At 40.7% G+C, this 20,877-nt stretch overlaps 1 protein-coding gene across 2 annotated transcripts in view; it reads left to right on the forward strand.

Moving 5' to 3' along the window:
- The window catches only part of LOC140064698 (protein MTSS 1-like), a 92,040-nt gene that overhangs the window by 46,062 nt on the left and 25,101 nt on the right, over positions 1 to 20,877 (forward strand). For both annotated transcript variants that reach the window (XM_072111834.1, XM_072111835.1), the window contains exons 4-6: positions 11,488 to 11,572; positions 15,395 to 15,486; positions 17,796 to 17,870. In XM_072111834.1, the coding sequence (XP_071967935.1) occupies positions 11,488 to 11,572; positions 15,395 to 15,486; positions 17,796 to 17,870 (252 nt within the window). The remainder of the gene's footprint in view (positions 1 to 11,487; positions 11,573 to 15,394; positions 15,487 to 17,795; positions 17,871 to 20,877) is intronic.

Here is a 20,877-nt window from a genome sequence, read left to right on the forward strand (position 1 = left end):
CCCCACTGTTTGATATGCTACAAACTGCGCTGTCGGCTTCCTTCTCTTAGCGTAGTGTAGCAGCTCACTAGCACCACTGTGCTTATCTAGTAGCAGGGGGTCATATGTTGCATCCTTAATTCCCAACTACTTTTGACTTATCTTATAGATAGATTACGGTACTAGTGGTGAAGAGACTAAGAAACCTCCTTTTAGAATACATACAACATGGTCCTCTGGAGTCGGGGTGCTGTCAGGGTAACTAGGAGCACAACTACATATTTTTCCTTTTGTAGAGATTTCGTCTTGTGGAATTATGGAACCATAAGGACTTGACCCACCCAAGCATTATGGATCTGCTCACAAATATACTATTCAGCATATTCTTATTGGTTGTGTTCTTATAAATATTTCCACGTGGGAAAGTGGACACCCTCATAAAGTGAAACCCCAAAAGTTTACGACTTATGCAGGTGAAATCATATATGTAACATTCGTGTTATTTCAACCATCTTTTCTTGTTTGGGTTTGGGATAAAAGCCCCTTAGTCTCCCAACATTTTGTATGGTCTACTTGTTAATGGAGGGGGAACTTCAATTTCACTTTGAGCTTCCAGGCCTCCTGCTCTCAGATTGCCCTGTAAATAATGTGCAAAAACATGCAGCGGAAAGCCCAAAAACATGCAGCGGAAAACTTGTGGATCCATCGCCTGCCGGAGGGGGGAGAGAAAAATGAGTCTGAGGGGTAGAAAAACACATGTAATTGTGGCTTTTCCATAAAAACCAATGCTAGTCCCCTCTATCATCTATAAGCACTGTGTGTTTAGGACCTAAAATTAGTAGTCAGGTGGTAAGACCAGCCCCTGCCCCCATATGTAATCGCTCCAGCACGTCCTCTGTCTGAAGTTCAGGCATCACAACCAGTCTGCATATAAATGTGCTTTTTCTTGGAGCCGTTCACTTGTCTTAGGAAATGTACAAAATGTCTTTTTTCTTTCTTTTTTTTTTTCCCAAGGAATGCAGCATATGAAATTTGGTATGGGTGTCCCACCGCATTCTGTTTCCATGTATTTTCTGTTCTTCTAGAATTCACAACACGTGGCAATTTATAGCACAAGGGGCCTAGTCATCTGTTTATCATTCCAAGCCCTTCCGAGCGGTAAAAGGTGACTAAGAGATCTGACCCTGTAATTTAAACACAGCCATTCATTTTAATAGGGGACATTCTGCAGCGCATGACAGCCGGCTTCTGGTGATCTATAAACTAAGACGTCTCAGGACAGCATACATTTATAAGTCTGTATGCTAGAATAATGAGACAGGTGCACTTTAAAGGGACTGTCTCCAAACGCTACACACCATGATACTAGCCACATGGACGATCATTTCAATACTCACTTTTGCACCTCTGCAAGGCTCCCATTTATTTTAAGATCCCTTTGTAGACCACCTGAAGAATCCTAGGTGTCCACCTACTAAACCTACCCAATGGGGCACATTTACTTACCTGGTCCGCAGAGTTCACCGAAAGTGTATTGTCCGGCGGTAATCCTGCATGTGTCGCTTCCCCACTCTGGTCTGACGGAATTCACCTTCTTCTTCCTGGCACATGTAAGTGCTTGGTCTTGCGACACAATTTGAAAGTTAAATCCCACGCTCAGTCCGAATCAGTCGGATCGTCCGACAACACGTCCCCCTAAATTCTGTGACATGAAAGCCAGTGCAGCAGCGTCAAAATCTGATCACGTGCGACACAATGTCAATGCCAGCGCAAACGCCTGTCAAAGCCATGCAATCCCCGAAACCGTCAAAGTCCAAAAGTGCACGCGCGAACCCTTCGTAAAGCCCCAATATCTTACCACTGAGTTTCCAATTGGGGCTCAATTAGTGGGAGCTGGGTTTTATTTTCCAACTTTTTGGGTTTTGGCTAAAGAATTGTCCCAGAACCCCCCCCCCCCCCCAATTGGTCCCCAGCAAACCCCTCTAGCCAGTCTCATAAACCACCAATTAAACCACTCATTCCCCATGTCCTAAAGAAGGAACTACACCCACCATGAAATGCTGTCGGACACTTTTTGTGTTTGATTTACTGCCCCGGAAGGTCAGCTATGTGCGTATGACCTGTCTGTATGTTACTTATTAGCTTTACTGGAGCAAAGGGGCTGTAATACCTGACTTGATGGCATTCCTGCATGTGACATGCATATGATCATTTTGGATTCTGTGCTTTTTTTTTTTTTTTTTTTTTTTTTTAACATGCCTGAAGAGAAGTCTCATACATTAGTTTCTGGGATGACACTTAAAATATACATATCATGAATATGAACACCAAATAGCAGCATAGAGAATGCTACATCACCTGCCCGGATCTGTGGAGGATCACAACAATGGAATAAAATTTAAGCCGGCTACAAATTCAGATCTCTAGATCCTTTTATTGTTGAATACATAACTTCTTAATTCTAGTCTTAAAGGGGTTGTCCATTCACGAGTTATCCCATATCCACAGTGAATCACCCACAGATCTATCACACGCCATATGAATGTAGCAGCGGGTCGAGCAGGTGCGTTACTCCTCCATTCACAATCTATAGCACTATTGGAAGTAGCTGAGTACTGAAGTCAGAACTCTGAACTATGTCCATCAGTGCCAAAGAGGTGAACACAGCAACTAGTTGCCCTATTCATTCAGAGATGAAGCGGACCCTGAATTTTGGGATCTGTGGTGGTTTTAACACTAGAAACCCTGTCAACCTACAATTTTATCTGCTATCCAAAAGATGGAGGATACCTTGTACTGACTGGACAACACCATGTGAGTGTCATGGGGTTGAAAACTTGTCTGTTTTTCAAAAACAGTGCAACATCCGATGCGGTGTTCCACAGTTGGACTATTTTATCTACCCTAACAAGTAGATAAAACGGGAGAAGGAATGGGTGCTCCTCCCCTCTCCACTGAAAGCCTAGTGGCTACGCTGTAATCCCCATGAAATATTTTGCGGCATAGTCATGCACGCGGCTAGGTCATTGCATCATAGGGCTTACTGCACCGAGACTGTGAAATAGAACTTTATGGGGGACGTGATACGGCTGCAAATTGTGTGGCCATGTCACCAGCACACCTATGGTCATGTACGTGGGGCCTTGCATGGATTCCTTTTTTCCCAAAGAATAGAATTCAAGAGGAAAGTTTGCCCGGGTGACCTTTGTTGAAAGCCTTTCTTCCCAAAGTGTTCCCTTTTAAGCCCACTCATATCTGAAGAATTCTCATAATTTGGTACATTTTCAGTACTTTCATCTTATCACTATGGTTTATTTTAATGGTTATATATTTTTTGGGGCTATTTAATACGTGTTCTGTTCTACGGTTTCTCCAGACTTCTCTAAATGCCAGCAACCTGTTACTCTATAAAGGGAGATGTTTATCTGCTTTGTCGTATGAATTCAGAGGGTAAGAGTTGTTCTTTGGATTTTCCTTTTAAGTAAATGTGGAAATGCTAATGGATGAGGAAAATGTTTGTGGGCTGTTAGTTATTTGTGAGATGAAGAGACATGGGCAGCATTGCTACATTGCTTGTTTAGGACTTTAGTACCGTGCCTAAGGAGCTCTGTAGTTGTACCTTACGTAGAGTTTTGGCTGAAAGCTATTTGAGGAGCAGACCATGGTGAAACCCTGACATTAGACTGGAGGCTCCTATACTGTATATAGGATGGAAAATCCTGTGGAAATGAGTGTATTCCTACAAATCTCATTAATAATTGCTGGGTATCCCAGTACTAAAATGACCTATTAAAAAAAATTAAACTTTTTTGATTTATTTACATTCTTTAGCAGTGAATTGTGATGTTTATATGCAATTTTATTGCATATATTTAGTCAAAATGATCAGACTTGTGAATGGAGCCAAGTGAGCAGGCAAATATTTTATGACACTTTTCATGAAGGAAAAACTGGTGTAAAATGTGACGAGGAAATATTTTTAGTCAATGTAATAAACCGACAGTGGCAAGGCCTGCCAGCAAGACGTCTACAACGTGTTCCCCTTCAGAACTTACTTCAAACATATCATAGTGTCTTCACATGAATGACAGAAATTTTCATTTTATTTTAAAAAAAAAAAAAAAAAATTCTGGGTTGTAAAAACAAGGATACACTGGGGATTTTTCAATGTAAAATCCATTTTGGTCTTCTGTCACATTTTTTACTCCATTTTGTAACTGAATCAAAGCGCACTGGGCGCATGCGATCAGCAATCAACAACCGGTGTCTTATCGGGGCCGACCCATTGCGTCTTGATTCCGAATGTGTGACAGCACCCGTAGGCTCCATGCACATTTCCGCTTTGGGCAGACGTGCGCTGTGAGCTGGATGGAGCAGGAGAGGGTGAGTGCTGCTCACCCCTTTGCTCGCTACAGGGAGCTGAGCGGCCACATCGCAAATCCGGTCAGGAATAGCAGCTGCCCTTATCATTGCTATGCGGAAGCCTGGCTGCCACATGTGTTACAGGTGGGTAAGGAACACCCACAAGTTCCTTTTTTTTTTTTTTCTTCGGATTAGTACGTTATTTTATGGCTCTCCAATCAGTATATACCCAAAAATGAATTCTTAGTACTTCAGAAGTCCAGACTCTAACTCATCAGGCCTCAGTCACTCCAGGCCTTGCTTCTGATAGGAAACCGTTTTTAGTCAGGAGATAATTGCAACAAGGTCCCCCTTAGACAGCAATTGGCGCACTTCACGATACGGTGCAGCACATGTCAACGTACTGCTCTGTACATGGGGGAAAAGATAGGACATGTCTCATCTTTCCCCGCGTGCACAGCCGTACATTGCAATGGGGAGGGGTCAACCCTCCTCTCCAGGGCGCCGGACATGTTCGTTTGAATGTAGCCTTAGTCCAGGCAAGCAAAGGTGAACACCAATCTTTCAGGTCTGCTGGGCTCTAATGCCTGGATGATAAACTACAACATAAATCTCCATCTATATTATATGAATTGACACTATCACCCCGTTGCACATGCATAATACACCTACCTCTATGGCGGCCGTGAGCTAGCTGCCGTTCTTGCGGCTAGCTTGCGGCCACGATTTGCGGGCATGTACATGGAGCCTTACAGTAGCAGCAAAGTAGGCGAGACTTAAAGGGGTTTTCCCATCTAGTGTATGAATGATATGTTTTCAATATATACTATAAATAGATGAAAGATGCAGGTCCTACCTCTGGCACTTGAAGGTTATGGCTCTCCACTATGCACTAAACCGTCTGACACTTCATTTTATCTGTATTGTAGATATAATATGGGAGGATGTTCACCCTGAGGCACGATCTTAAAAGATTGTATAATTTTTTTTAATAAATAGCCAAAAATTTGTTTGTTTTATCTTCGATGGTGGGTAAAAGCAAAGATAAATCACATCCCCTCCAGCAAAAGAGTTACTCACTTCCTTTCTTGTAGAAATTTTTTTTTCTGTATCTATATACAAAGTAAGTGCAAATATTCTTTATAAAAGTGCAAACTTTTAGCCTATTTTTCTCCAAACATTAATTTACCGTATATATAAAAAAAAAATAATATTCAATGAATAGGTGTAATAAAACATGTATGTATGTATGTATGTATGTATGTATGTATGTATGTGTGTGTGTGTGTGTGTGTGTGTGTGTGTGTGATGGTCATAATTATAGCCACCGCATTATAATTCATTAGGATAGGCAGATTAGTTTTAGAATATCTATGGAAGAAGTTATACTAAACCAAAGCAGATATCAGAGATTCAGTCTATTTTTGTGAGCGCCTTTTTAGTCTTCTACTTGTATTTCCGATTTTTGTGAACATGCCTTTATTATTTTGTCAAACCATGAGTTAGCAGGAAGAAGACTCCATTATGAAGAATCGCATTGTAATTGATTTACTGTATTGGTATACAGTAATGGATTCATAACTGATTCCTAGTACATTGGATGGAATGAGGATGCCGTAAACTCATGTTTGTGTTGTTACAGTAGCTAGAGGTGTTGCCTAAAAAGAAACTCTGATCTCATTGGGAATCATTAACGATGACATCATCTAAAATGAGCTGGTAAAAAAAGGGGTATACAGTACAGTAAAAACGAATCCTTTGTATGCGGTGGCAAGCAGTAGAAGCAAACACATTTTTCCGGGTTTATAATTTGTTTTTCTAATGTAGAACACTTCTGACCATGAGAAAACGTTGTGCCTTCTACACTTGGTCTAAAGACGTGCTACATCTGTGAAGGACATGTCCCATTTTACACCTACTCAACCTTCTTCCATCCATATGTCATGATTAACAAGGTAGTGAGATATTTATCCAAGGGAGGTGTGTTGTATCTACTCAAGTAGCAGGAGTACAGTCAACACCAAATACCTTGACCTTCCGCCAGTCTACCGCAAAGAACGTGCTCCATAAAACTTGCTTCCTTTTTTCCTTGAATTCTTCAACATCTTTTCCCAGAACTTGGTATTGTGGCGTTCACTATTAATCCTCATTTATGAATGAGTAGATAACTGGTATTGCCAAGCGGCATGTCGCTACATGCAGTCACATTTACCCATTCAGTGCTTTTTAGATACACACCTCTTTTTAACTAAGGGTAATGGGGGAACCCCTTTTTCTGAAACTGCATATTTACTTGATGGCTGCAGGCAATACTATGAATAAAGGCGACTTTAAACTTGGACGTCAATGGAATTCTGCTTCATCATGGTATGTAAAGCGTTAAATGTCAAGATGCAGTTTGCTTCATCTGTACTTGTGTTAACTTGAAAAACCCCAGTGGTGGATGGTACAAGCTCCTGCAGGTTCGGCAATGCTGGCGGATGACTAAGCACATGGAGATCTGATTTACGTGCCCTTTGTGGGCTGTTGACTCATTCATTATGCAACGTCCTGGATAGAGCTTGGATTTAAAGCTAAAAATGTGCAACCTGTTCTCTGTCGTCCATAGCTCATTCACCTTTATACTGCTCGTACCTGATGTGAAATTGTATCCATCACAATGAAGTGGTGAAATGAATACTGTCTTTGTATTCAAGGGACACTAAGCACTGAAAATGCATCTCAAATGCAGAAAAAAATTCTTTCATCTTTTTAGTCTCGTATTACAGTTAAAAATAAAAAATCTAGAAAGAAAACTTTTTATTTGTCCCAGATACCTAGCCGTGATCTGGACTCCATAAAGTCACTGCAGCAGGAGCCTTTCCTGCCCACAGTAAGACAAAAAAATAACCATGTCCAAACCCCCCCCCCCCCCCCCCACCCCCTTATAAGCCCTACCAATACAAAAGTGGCCAGCCTTTGTTCACCGGAGACTGAAAGTGCGAAAAACAATGGAGCAAGTAAGGAGCACCATAGAAGTGAACTTACTGCTGATTACAGAGGCTCACTGGTAACTCATACACTCAGAGATTGAGGGGGATTTTGTTATCTCTTCTGTGGAACATGGGTGGGATCCCTAGCAATCTGACACTCAAAAATGTCTTTGACAGGTACAACCTTTTTGCGGGATTGTACAAAGAAAAAGGAACTTCTTCTCTTCAGCGCCTCCGGTCATCTGGAACTTGCGGCAGTCACAGGGCACGCTTTTTGGCCAATGAGTGGCCAGCTCGGACCATAAGGCATCACTTCCTCTTGCTAACATCAGAACTGCCTTCATCTAAGGCTTCATGTACATAACCGTATGAAATTTCCGGGGTGCAGACAACGGGCCGTGTCCATAGGAAGTTTCTGTGTGTGCCACAAATCCCAGCAGGAATGGGACCTACTGTATAACTTCAAAAAGGCAAAAATAGTCAGGTCACTCAAACGCCAAGATTGGGCTATTTCTTGGAGTGCCGGTATCTCCTCCATCCACAAAATATAAGTCGATTTAAGCGGGATGTACAGAAAATCACTCAAAATCCACAGGAAAAACCCTACAAAAGATCCAACCACAAAAAATTTTAAATACCGTAGATATTTTATAGAACCACATTCACAGTCTACAAGTACATACAAAGAGGTGTCCACTTCTACAGACATATTGTTCCAAGAGGACCCATGCTAAAAGGGAACAGTATTTCCTCTATGCGGGTGATAATGAGTAATAGGGAAAATATTGTAAAAACAGGGTAGGTCTGGCCAATCTATGTCCAATTTGTGTGATTGCATCAGTTAATTCTTCACAGATCCAGGTAGCAGGCACCTTTCTTACCGTGCTGTCGACCTAATCCCTCTATCACTCTTGCCCTTACAAGGCCAGTCCTTGGTCTGACCCAACAAGTGCTTATCCAAACCCTACTACTATATAGAGATGAGTGGGTCATCAAGGGAGTCATCAAGGGACCTCAACTGACAACTCTGACGAAGGGCCATAGGTTTGGCAATAGTGGAAAAAAAATTGGTCTGGGCGCAATAATTTAGTACAGTGCTAACTAGCATTCATGGTGTTGGCCATAATTTGCTCTCTTTAATTTGTGGCCGGTCAGCATGTTCATGGAGCATTGAGATACGATGCATGCACCGTGCCATGAACGTGCACAATAGACCTCAATGGTGCAGTGAATTGGCCCCGTTGCTGCAGAAAGGTCACGGCATGAGGTCTAATACACATGTCCATCTACAGACTCCAAATACTGAGTATTGAGTGGGGACCCCAGGCCTTTCTGTATATCACCGGTTGAAGATGTAGATATTGCAGTAAGACTAATAAACTTGTCTGGGCCATTCCTGGAATTTCTTATACCATCAAGAAAGATGACATTGAAGAAGTTGCTTAGATTTCCATCTTTGTTGGCTAACCTAGAAAACCTGTATTCTTATTATCCAGCGGGATCTCCCTGTTAAGCTTTCATACTTCTCGCTTTAAAAATAATTTGTAGAGATGGAAATTCTGTTTGCCACTCAAAAAAACACAAGTGTAGTAATACTCGGAACAGAATATACCAGACTGGAATTTCCCTCTATTTACTCATGGAAATGCTGGCGGTTGTGCGGGATTCACACACAATGCTTGTTTTATTTCTACCTGAATAACTGTTTTAACTGAAAAGTAGTAAATATGATGCTGGGAAGTAGCGAGACTCCTCAGAAACGCCTCCATGTCAGAAGAACCCACTAAAAGAGTAACCGAAAAGTTTTTTCAAAGTTTTTCAAGCTTTTTGTGTCTGGAATTATGTACACTTTAATGAATACATTAATAAAATGTGCACTGTTGAAAATCCCAATTCCTCTAATATATATGTATAAGACACACTTCTGAGATTTTGTCACCTCTGTGGCTTTTACGTAGAAGTTCCATGTTTATTCGTGTTAGGGGTATAACACAAAGGTTGGACAAAATATCTTGGAATATCTTGCGAAAAAATAAACGTTCCAAATATTTTTTTAAAAATGTATCAGTTGATACCAAATTATGCCTCCAATCCCCTAACCCTGATCCCTGGAGGAAGGGGCAATGCTAAAATCTTAAATTGGAACCCTAATTTTTTTCTTTTTACAAATATTACTTCAGTTGCATACAACTGACGCAAAACTAATTTCCCCTTTTGGGGATTAATAAAGTTTTATCTATCTATTATTGCAGATTCGGATTCCCCAAGAAAAATTACTTCGATTTTGACCCAGGTCTTTTTCAATTTTGATGACAGGTGGTGCTGTAATTGTCAGAAATTGTCCAAAAATATTCCCTAGGTAATCATACCATACAGCCCCCTCATGGTTAATTTTATATAAAGCCCCACTCACCCCCTATGGATTCATTAGATACAGCCCCTTACCCCATGGATTCCTTATGTACTGCATCATTTGGGCCCCGGCACTTCCCAGGTATGCCCAGTGCTGGCTCCAGCCCTGACTTCTATGGAGCTCTGTGGTCCATGCTTGTGTGCTGCAATTATTTTCTCACAGTTTGAACATCCGTGAAAAAACATGACATGTGAACAGACCTATAGAAATCAATAGGTCCATATGCTATGCAAGACAGGATACGGATGTAATAAATGCAGTCTAAATCAGCCCTACGTTACCAGTTCTGTAATTCTTTGCTGTCACTTTGCCCCCCTGGCCCCCATATTGGGCTGCTTATGTGTATTGGATCGTAAAGGAATATGGAACAGTGAATACAAAGGCAAAAGTTCTCTTAATCCATCATCATCTTTAAGCAGCGTTGTACCCGTGTTGCAATCAGCAGGACCTCGTGCTACAGCTCTTTAATCTATGATCAACAGCAGATCTCAGGTGGCCTCCAGACTGTATAAAACAAATCGTAGATAAATATAGAACAATCATCATCTGGAAGTTATTAGATGTGATTTACAGAGTAACCTATAGGTTTGGCTTTGGGTGACACCTTTCACATGACTATATAAGGTTATGATCTGCCTGTTCCATAAGATCTTTGGGGCTTCTTTTGTACAGACCACGTAGTCCTCTCACGGTACCACTGCTGTCCATATGTCAGATCTCCAGTCCGCACTTCTTCTCTGTCCCATCCATAAGATAAATGAGCACATTGTGGAGCTGTGACCCCTGTCTCTGGTGGGATTTATTTAACTTGCACATAAAATTGATTTCTGGATTAAGTGCTCTTTATTTTGGATGGCTCCTTATATTTTTTCATTTGCTTGTGCAATGCACCCAGGTAGATTATAATAACAGATGCATTTTGGATCCTTGCCCAGTCTATGTGACCCAGAGGTGCGCTGCCAAACCATTTGTTATGCTGTTTGTTTGCTCATCATGCCCTGCTTTTATTTAAGGCTATTTCACATGAAAGCTGCTGGGCACAAAACCCCCATTGTGTATATTTTCACCGCTTATATCTCTATGACTATGGGAACATTGCTGTTAGATGATCAGGGTTTTTTACATTGTCTATCAGTGTCTCTTCAGAATGTACTCGAAAAGTCCTACTTGGCTTATAAACTTGCAATTCGGGTTGATCCAGTATAAAATCTTATTTATCAAGTGGGTAGATGAGGTTGTATGACTGTATTATACACTAGCTAAGTGACGGTATGATACATACTGTAATAGATTAGCTAGTGGAAAACAAAGTATAAGAAAGAGCTATGACAGGCAGTGATGATACATGTATATATATTTTACTAAAAGACAACTTTTTCAACAAGACCACCTACAATGAACCTACAACGGAGGCACAATGATGATGTGGTGGTGGTGTGGATCTCTGCATCATTGTGGTGGCGGTGAGTGGATCTCTGCATGTCTATCTGCATCCGGAGAAGTCCAGGGACATACGTCCTCCTTCCCGGGACAGTAGGGCAGAGCCCGAAATCGGGAACTGTCACACCTGATCTGGGACATCTGGAATGCAGGCCACAGGTGTCTGGGTCCACCAGTATTTCCCTCCTGTTCGAGGAAGACCATTCATTGCTGCAATTTTAGGTGGACATTGCATGGTTAGACTGTGATAAGTAATCATACTAGATTATTTTTAATGTTTTCGTAAAGGACTTGAATTTTTTTTTTTGTCTTCTCTTTCAGGAGCCACGAAAGAAATCGGTTCTGCACTGACCAGGATGTGTATGAGACATAGGAACATTGAGTCTAGGCTGAAGCATCTAACAGTGTAAGTGATTTTCTACATGTATATGAGGTACAAACACACCTTGGTTTTCTCCAGCGTCTTACTTATCGTAGCGCCCTGTAGAACACACTGGAGCCATGGGACGGAAAAAGTCTCCAAAACAAACCTGATAACTAATCTTATCTGCATTTCCTAAGTAGTTGTAAGCCCAACAAACTTTGCCGAAATCACTAATGCAGTGTGTCGACACTGTATCTGTTAGGTGCTGTCGTCTCAGAATTGTTTGATGGAGACCCAGCTGCTGTGACTCACTTCTCCTCCTCACCTCTCCATAGAGTTTATATGTAATCTGTATCCTCAGTGACCTGTCCATCTTGCTAGCAAGGTGGAAATTAGCCGAGATTTGTGTCCATGGAAGGATTAATATTTCAACAGAGGAAAGAAGAAATGAAAATCACAGACAGCCTGCAGAGTCAGCAACTGCTAATCGATTTATGCAAAGTCTAAAAATTTCTATTTATTTATTTATTGGTTACATCTGTTTTTCAGAAAATTAGGCGACAAAATTACAGCCCCCCCTCCCATCCTAGATAGCAACATCAGTCTAAGGCCCTGTCATAACCACTTATATATCAATGGGGGTGCCAAAGACTGCTTGCTATAGGTGGCCAACCCCTTTAATGGGGGGGGGGTCGTTTGCCCATTTTTTACATGGAAATGTGTTGGGTGTTTAAAGGTTGGTTTATTTGTTAAGCATATCCCTTTAGCTGAGCCACGAATACAAACTTCTAGACACACCATATATTATGGAAAGGAAGTCTCTTGTGGAGCTTGGCCTCAGGATTGCTTTGCATAGCACTTGCACAGGGTTATGTGAGGAGGCCTGATCTCTTATGTTTAACATGGAAAACCCTGTGACTTTTATTGGGGTTGATGAAAGTTCTTGAACCTGCGGCTATGATTCGTGAAAATTTTGAGGATATAAGTTTTTTTAATGAAAAGTTTGTTGGGTTTCATTAATCGAAGCGTGGGCCAAGATATAACTGGAGAGGATATTGATATGCATAAGGTCTAATGCCAGAGAGTATTTTGGCATTGGCAAGGTGTTTCCAGGTGTTGATGTACTTGGTGTCATGCCGCTGTAGATTAAGGACTATCCTTACTATTATTAGATTGGCGCTTTCCTGTATAAATCTTTCATCAGGAATACACACCTATGCAGTTTCTGGTGAGATTACTTGTCTGGAATGTTATCTCCGACAGACTAACTTTTACTGCGTGAGGTCCGTAAATGTTGATTCTTTCCTGGGTGTGTAATCTTGATAACATGAGACCACATCACAATATGGATGACAGATTGTGCAAACTCCTGCACTTATAAGGGTCAAAAAGGATTAGAAAACATGGGTGCTTTCTTGTACCTGTCAGGTTGGTCTACACGGTTGTCTGGTATTGTACCTTGTTTAGGTTGCAATATCACAGGCAACTGGTGGACAGGTATGTTGCGGGTAAGGAAGGAAACCAACAAAGAGCTGATAATCGAGAAACATGGCTAGACTTCTAGGTGGAAGAAGTTACCCGTTTCTGCTGAGACCAGCTTCTGAGGTCAGCTAACCTATTGGTTCAGAGGACTTGGACATCATTCATTTTTGTAACGAATTTTCAATGTGGATAAATGTAAGAAAAACCTATCCTAAAAAAAAATCACTTAAAGGGGTATTCTCGTCTGGGCATTCACATTCCGTGTCATTAATCTGCCATATATAAACATTTCTTCAATTAGATGTTATTATAAAAAAATGTTCCTGTGTGAAGATAATTTCTCATTAATGTAGTCATGTGGTTGCTTAGAAACAAGACTGTGTCCTTGGATACGGCCACCTCTGCTGGAGAGATTGCACATGGAAACAAAAAGTTTCTTAATATTAAATGTCCAAGGAGTTACTGCAAGTCCCACAGCCGTCCTGTGGTAATGATTGCTGAAGCCAGGAGGTCAGGCAGGACTCAATAGCACATGTCTGGCCACCACTGCCAAAATGTGTGGTGGTCGTATCTGAGGAAGCTATCTGGTTTCTAAGGGACAACATGACTACATTTATGAGAAATTATCTTCACACAGGAACTTTTTTTTTAATACCATCCAATTGAAGAAATGTTTACATATGGCAAATGGATTTAATTAAATGGGACCTATGTTTACTGGAAGATCATGGATTAAAGGAGTTTCCCAGAGTTTTTTCCACATAAAAACTCTGAATCACTGGATTAGACAACCCCAGGAGCTGGTCTCAGCAGGAACGGGTAACTTACGGTAAAAATAACAATGGTGTGTAGGTAGAAATGGCACAATCAAAGCCAATATTTACAGAATCCTGAATGGAGCCTTAGATACAGAAAACATTAACAATGTAAAATCGCCTATCCCAATCTTTTCGGCCTTGGGCACGCACATTTTTTTTTCATCTTAATGTTGCTTCTCTTTCCTTGTCTGGATGATGTCATTGCGGACAAGCTGTGAGACTATTGTCATATGACTAGCAGGACAGAAGATGTACATCACTCGGCACCAGCAGTCCAGTCATGGCCTGAAACCACAAGAAATCTGTCTTTGAGAATAACCCTGCTGTGACTAATCTGGTTTCCTGCAGTATTTAGTTTCCTCATTGTGAATACGCAGCAGTGTTCCACATGATGTATATAGAAGTAGTTAATGTATGCTGGGAATTCTCTTGGAGGCCTGGTCAGTGACTAGTGACTGCATCATGCCCGGCTTACTGTGGCTGACCATCAGTGGGATGGAAGATGTTAAATTTATCTGATGACTTTGGTCAGGAGACCACTCGTAAGGCATCCAAGAACTCTTGCTTCTTCTCCACATCTCATAGTAAAAGTGTCTGGAAAGGCAATTTATGAACCAGTCAGTTTTATATAAAGTCCTTGCAACTATTTTTAGATGAGGCAGTGAAGAGCGTCTTTCCAAGCTAACAATAACTCTTTTGGTGTCTACCCATTTAAAAGATGTTCTCCTCATGTCATGTCCTCCAGTAATTGTTTGGAGTCTTCTGGCGTCAACTGATCTTGAGGAAATAGCTGCTTGAAAATGTCTTGACTATTTACGGCATTTCTTTCTTCATATGTTGCAGTGTCATGAATGTTCGCAAGATGTATTTGTTTAAGGTGACCAATTACAAGGGTCTGTTTTGACACGTTGTACAAAGCGGAGGCTTTAAGCGAACCGCGAAATGGTCATCTCACTCAAGGGCTCATCTAGTTATGTCTGAGCCCTTTGGGCAAAAATTATCATTGCTGACTAGATCTACCCCCCATCCCAAAATCTTCTATCTTGTTGAAAAACTTGATTGACAAGGTCGTTAAGGTTCTCTCCTACCCCTGCGAGGAAAAAAATTAGACCGTATCCACACGTTATGGAAAACACGTCATGTCTTCAGCAGTAACATTACTCACCAGCAATATGTGAATAAGGCCTTGATATAGTGCAAAGTCCTCCAGGTGGTGGCTTCTGGCTTCACCCTTTTGTGGGATTATGCAGTGAAGGGCACCAAACCTGCAATAGCATATTATTGTTTTCTGAAAATTTACCAGTCGCAACATCAAGACCTAAACTTTGGGTTTCCTGTAAAAAGGAAATCCCACCTAATATGACCTACCCATACACCACCATAAGGTTCATGGGGTCCCGTTGACCAGAATGACTTGACGTTTTGAAGTGAATTTAAGGCTTGTTCCATCATAGCGTCTTGACTGCGTGTGAGAATTGGATAATAGTTAGTCTGCCTCATTGTCTAATGTTGCCTCCTTCAGCTCTTTGACTTTCTTAATTGTTATGTTTTTTTTCCTCCTCAGAGCCCTGAGTGACAGCTTAATAAACCCCCTAGAAGGAAAAATTGAGGAGTGGAAGAAAATTGCAAGTCAACTCGACAAGGACCACGCTAAAGGTAGAAAACCTATACGTCATGTCTCGGTTTTGTCAGAATGTTCTCCTCTTGGACATTTCAAATATGACTATTAGACAATATTTAACAGCATATGTATCAAAATATCTATTTCTAACAAAGCTTTACGGACTTGCAAATTTGCAAACTTGCAGATTTGCAAATACTTAGATTTTTCTGTTCTTTATTATGTTGCAAGTAATTTTCAGAAACGGTGTCTCGCAACTCTCTTTTCTGCAAAGTGCAGATGTCACTGTGTTCTTCCTTGCTGATTTATTGAAAACTCACATTAGCTCCAGGCATGCTAATATCTTCCCTCCTCCATAAAATAAGCCTGCTTCTAAATCCAGGTGTGGGCAGTAGTTTAAAATCTGTCCATACAGGTCTGGGCCAATAACAATTGTTTAGCATTTTGTCTAATAGCTTTGTGTTGTGCCGTGGTATTCTTTTCAGAAATTTATGACTAAGCCAAGTAGGTGTTACCAGTTTGACACGATCAACATTGATTGGACGGTATCAGTGCAGGGAAACGCCCCTAATTAGTAACACCTACTTGGTTGGTTAGAATAAGGAAACCAGCATACAGGTGAAAATGGCAGATAATGCACTTCGTACACAGAAATATAGCAGAAAGTTTTAAGGTGTGCCTATTAGACAACTTTCATTTTATACCAAATCCTGTCGACTTTAGACATTACAAGTCTGGAAAGTCAACAGGTTTTGATATAAGATGAAAGTAAATAATTGTGTTGTGTTCCTTATATTTCATTTGTAGGCATTTTACTATGTACTGTGTCACTCCTCCTGTTATTAATCTTAGAAATATATGAATAATTTAACAACTGGGTGTTGACATTTGTAGGAGGGGTGTCTCTTTCCATTAGACATTCAGTTGGGGGAAATAGGACTGCGGCCCACATCTCCCCCAAGGCCCCCATTCTTCCCCACCCCCACTTTTAATGGCATTTAGCGGATGGTCTATTTGGGGAATGGATGACCTGTCTTTATTTTCCATCACGCTTGTTTTTATACACGGGGGTATAATGGAAAGCCCATACACGGGTGTTATTTGGGCCTAAAAAGGATACACCCCTTTGACCAGCGGAATGAAAACCTAGTTGTCAATATATTCATGTATTTTTCCTTTTTTTTAGTGGAATGTACGGATTGGTTAATGAAATACTGCTGGATGGTGTCCTGGATGTTCTGTTTGCTTGAGCTGTACTCTAAATATTTGCTGAGTTTTAAAAGTTAAATAAGGACAGATTAGTCCCTGCCTCTAGTGCAGTTGTGTATCAAATCCTGCTCTGTAAAGAAAAGTCTTTGTCCTTTGCTGACTTTGTCATTAAAAAAAGGTACAACATTTGTGTAGTTGCAACCTAAATACAATGCTGGGCTCTATATTCCTGGTCCGCCTTCTACGTCTCCATCATACATGGCTGACTTTGTGCTATGCCTGAGACGTATACTTGTGTCCTAATAGCAGCCTTGGAAAAAGTTGAAGGAGTTCACATTCCACATAAGAAATAACAGGAAGGTTCAGCAACCTGTACTGCCTTCCAGGCCCTTGTGCTTAAAGGTTTTGCTCACTTTACTTCATGTTTTTTGTAACGTGTTTTCCAACGTGGGGGGGGGGGGGGGGGTTAAGGGAATTTACCAATATACATCTTTTAATAGTTCATCTCCGCTTTCTTGATATGTAAAGACCAATCTACCTTCCAGGACCTTGTGATAGGATTCATGAATACAGGCTTAAGATCCTGGAAGGTTAGTTGGTCATTGACAGTGAGGATCACTTGACACACTGTGGCCATTTATAGACAGATTTTGTGGATGATGAAGTAAAAGACATTTCTAAACTTGGGGGGGGGGGGGGGGGCTTTATTTTAAATATAAAGAAAGTGGTGCAGAACTATACATAGTGAATCTGTGTATTGTACGCTACGTTATTGGAAGGTGAGGATGTGGGGTTCGCACTGGTGGTCCACCAGTTACCTAGCACTATAGTGGATAGAGCTTAGATCAGGGCTCGTGAAGCAATGACTGGCATCCTATGAAGGGTCTGTACACTGAAGTTTTTAAGTTTTTGGTATCGGTAGACCCTTAGTGTATAGGAACAATATTCAGCACCAAATGAACATTTCCTTCAGGGTACTGCAAGTTTAGTATTTTTATCTAGCTGTGATATAGTATGTTAATATGAGCAAAACTGGGACTTTATTGTTACAGCAGCTTTTCCGCCTGAGGACATGTCCTCTACAAGTCTGTGGGATGAGATCCATTTTCAATAATTCTTGTTGTTTTTCTTTCAGAGTATAAGAAGGCCCGGGCTGAGATTAAGAAAAAATCCTCAGATACAATAAAGTTACAAAAGAAAGTAAAGAAAGGTAATATAATGTGTTCTTCATTGCACTAAGAGCAGCGGAATTTAGAGGGGTTATCCCCAAATCAATCTGTTTTTTTGGAATTCACAATGTTCTTATGAAGAAATATGCACCTTATAAATGCGTTTAAACAGAAAAAAAAAATTAAATGTATAATGTAATGTAGCCTGGTGCACTTTGCGCTGTCTTTTGTAATATTAATCTTTTATGCTTTTATTCTGTGTACAGCTTTCTATACAGCTATGTTAGCAATGCTCAGGCTTACAGCCACAGATCACAGATAATTCTCAGGATTTATGGCTCAAAACGAAACTTCCTGCTGTAAATACATGTTAGATTAATGGAGTTGTTTTGTGGGGGAAGGAAGTGTAACAGAGGAAATAGGAAAGACAGGAAATTGTGCGCCTTTCAGAGACCTCTATAGGGAGAAAGAATAGAAGTTTTCATTCTTCTCCTTCAGTTTTCTACTGAATGCCCCTCATACACGTCCATTTCCACTCATTAAACTGTGACTTTCAGATTACTGAGAAAGTTGGTTATGGAAGATGCAGTGAATAATTGTACCACTCAGCTTTTCCAGTAACAGATGGGAAAAAAAAAATTACAAACTAAAGCAACCTGCTGTTGCGTGCTGTTCTTGGGTTGAAAACCACTGATCTATGGACCGTATGTCACCAAAGAGTCCATATGTCATTCCTTAAAAAAACGTAAAGTCTACTAGGTCTTCTAGTTTGAAGTAGGTTTTACTACATTGGTTATCACCCATCTTTTCCACAAATAAAGGGCTGAAAAGATTTATTAAGCATTGAAATATTTATCCCTTCTGCAGGACAAATCTTAAGGTTTCTGAGGTCCCCAAATTAATCTGGATGACAGCTGAAGAACATTGTTTTGTGGGATTCAATGATAGTTCTGGTGTACACCACTAATCTAGATTTTAGGTTCCTTGAATGTTTGTAACTCGGCAGCCTTGTTTTTGGCCAGGGAGTGTGCGTTTCCACAGCCATCCTGAGGAATTACCTCACGGCTTCTCTCCTGAAAGGGGGTTTTGTCAATATGGTGGATTTTTCTTGGCGTCACTGCAGGTTAGATTATGAACACAAAGATCTTCCTCAGTTTAAATATACAAAGATTTATGTGTTTCTCACTAGAAAAAAAGATTTGTTGAGTAACCAGCGTTAGTCTTGGGATACACGGTTGTAAAAACCACGTTGTCGCTTTTCCATTTTTTCCTTTCCGTTTATCTGAATCTATGGCTTGTTAACTTCCCCACTCCACCACAAGGCATTTTCCTACTCCGGCCTGTGGCACGTACTTGAGGTGGCATGTGGGGATCATAGCATGACCGTTTCCTCACACAAAATGTCTGCAGAGTATGCATTTTAAATGGTAATCTGCCCGGGAAGTCATCAGCTAATATTCAATGCTTGCTGTTGACTTAAAGGGGTTGTCCAGCTGAAGTCATTGTAAATATAGCCTATATGTACAGTTTCCCTGGATCTCTGGCAATGCAAACATGTAATAAAAGAACAATATTCGCCTCCTATTCCCTGCATGCGGTATAAGTCACTTATGCCCAGTTCTGACTGACTGTGTGCATTTATGACAAGATTTTATATTTACTGTGCCCGTTATGAATGATTTGTGAGAGGAAAATACAGCAGCATGGTTTGCACTGATGTTATTTTGGGCAGTCGCCTTTAAGATTAGCATATATAACTTTACAGGTGAAGTTACTTATACTTTAATAATCCATAATATCTGATAGCTGCCGGTTCTGATTATAAAATGGAAGCCAATTATAGTTCACAAACCTTTTTGGATGACGTGAATTACCAATTACACCACCAAAGGTGTCTTATTTCGCCATACTCACTGATCTTGGCAAGATTTACTCAGCCAAGTGTGCATGTGTTCTGAATGAAAATGAGGGATAGCTGCTGACAAAAACCTCTTCCCTGAGGTAATACGGACATGTATATACTAGTCAGCTTCTTCAGCCAACATTATTGAATATTGCATTTTTTTAAAGGTTTGTTGACCTTATAGGATCCTATACCTTATGGCATGAAGACATGTACTACAGACTTTTTTGAGTTGAGGATCAATTTTAAGACCATATTTTCTGGTTTGGGATGAGCAGCAAACACCTATATAGCAGGTTCCTATCAGTCCACGAAGCAGATGGTTTTTGTTCAGTCTGTAACTTGGCTGTACTATACGTTTCGATATTTATAATCCATCTTATGACATATACGAGTATTATGTGTTCTGTCTGGTAACCTCCCGTCCACATAACTCTACACCTGCGCAGCGTTACAATCTAGGACTATAACTTTACGCTTCAGAAGAAGAAGAAAACAGCTGAGGAGATAGGAAAGATAAAAATGGCATTTTATTTTCATTGGTTCTCTTGGAGATTGTAGTGAAAAATGTTAAGCATTGGTCATATGGTTATGAAATGTTCCAGAGCCGCCGTTAAGGCGCATTCTTGAACTTAAATCAGACTATCGCTTGCATCCAGTGTTTCCAAAGTTCACATTTGCTGACACGCTGTGAAGGCATAAGCAAGCCTTCCTGTAAAACTATGTAGAATAGCCGTACAGCATAAACACTCCTAGGCTGGGCTTCCTTATCTTTTCATGCTGTATAGCATGGGTGGGGTATAGTTTGGCAAATAGCATTCATAAGACGCAGGCCAAAAAGGATTTTTTTTTTACTTAAGTATTTGGACCATAAACGTGGCATTTTTATAGAATTGGAATTGGTAGGGATTCAACAGCAGGGATCCATGTAAACATTGCAATGAGGTGAAAAAGTTAAGGGCCATACGTGTCGGCCAAGTGTGAATGTGTTCCAAATAATAGGAGAAAACAAAACCTATAATACATTCAACAGCCCAACTCTTTTCTCCCTCGATTCAGCTGTCAAGGGACCATTAAAGGGGTATTCTTGTCTGGGCATTCACGTGCAGTTTGATTAATCTGCCATATACATACAATATACATCT

Source organism: Engystomops pustulosus, chromosome 6 (assembly GCF_040894005.1).
Source record: "Engystomops pustulosus chromosome 6, aEngPut4.maternal, whole genome shotgun sequence".
NCBI classification, from domain to species: Eukaryota; Metazoa; Chordata; class Amphibia; order Anura; family Leptodactylidae; genus Engystomops; species Engystomops pustulosus.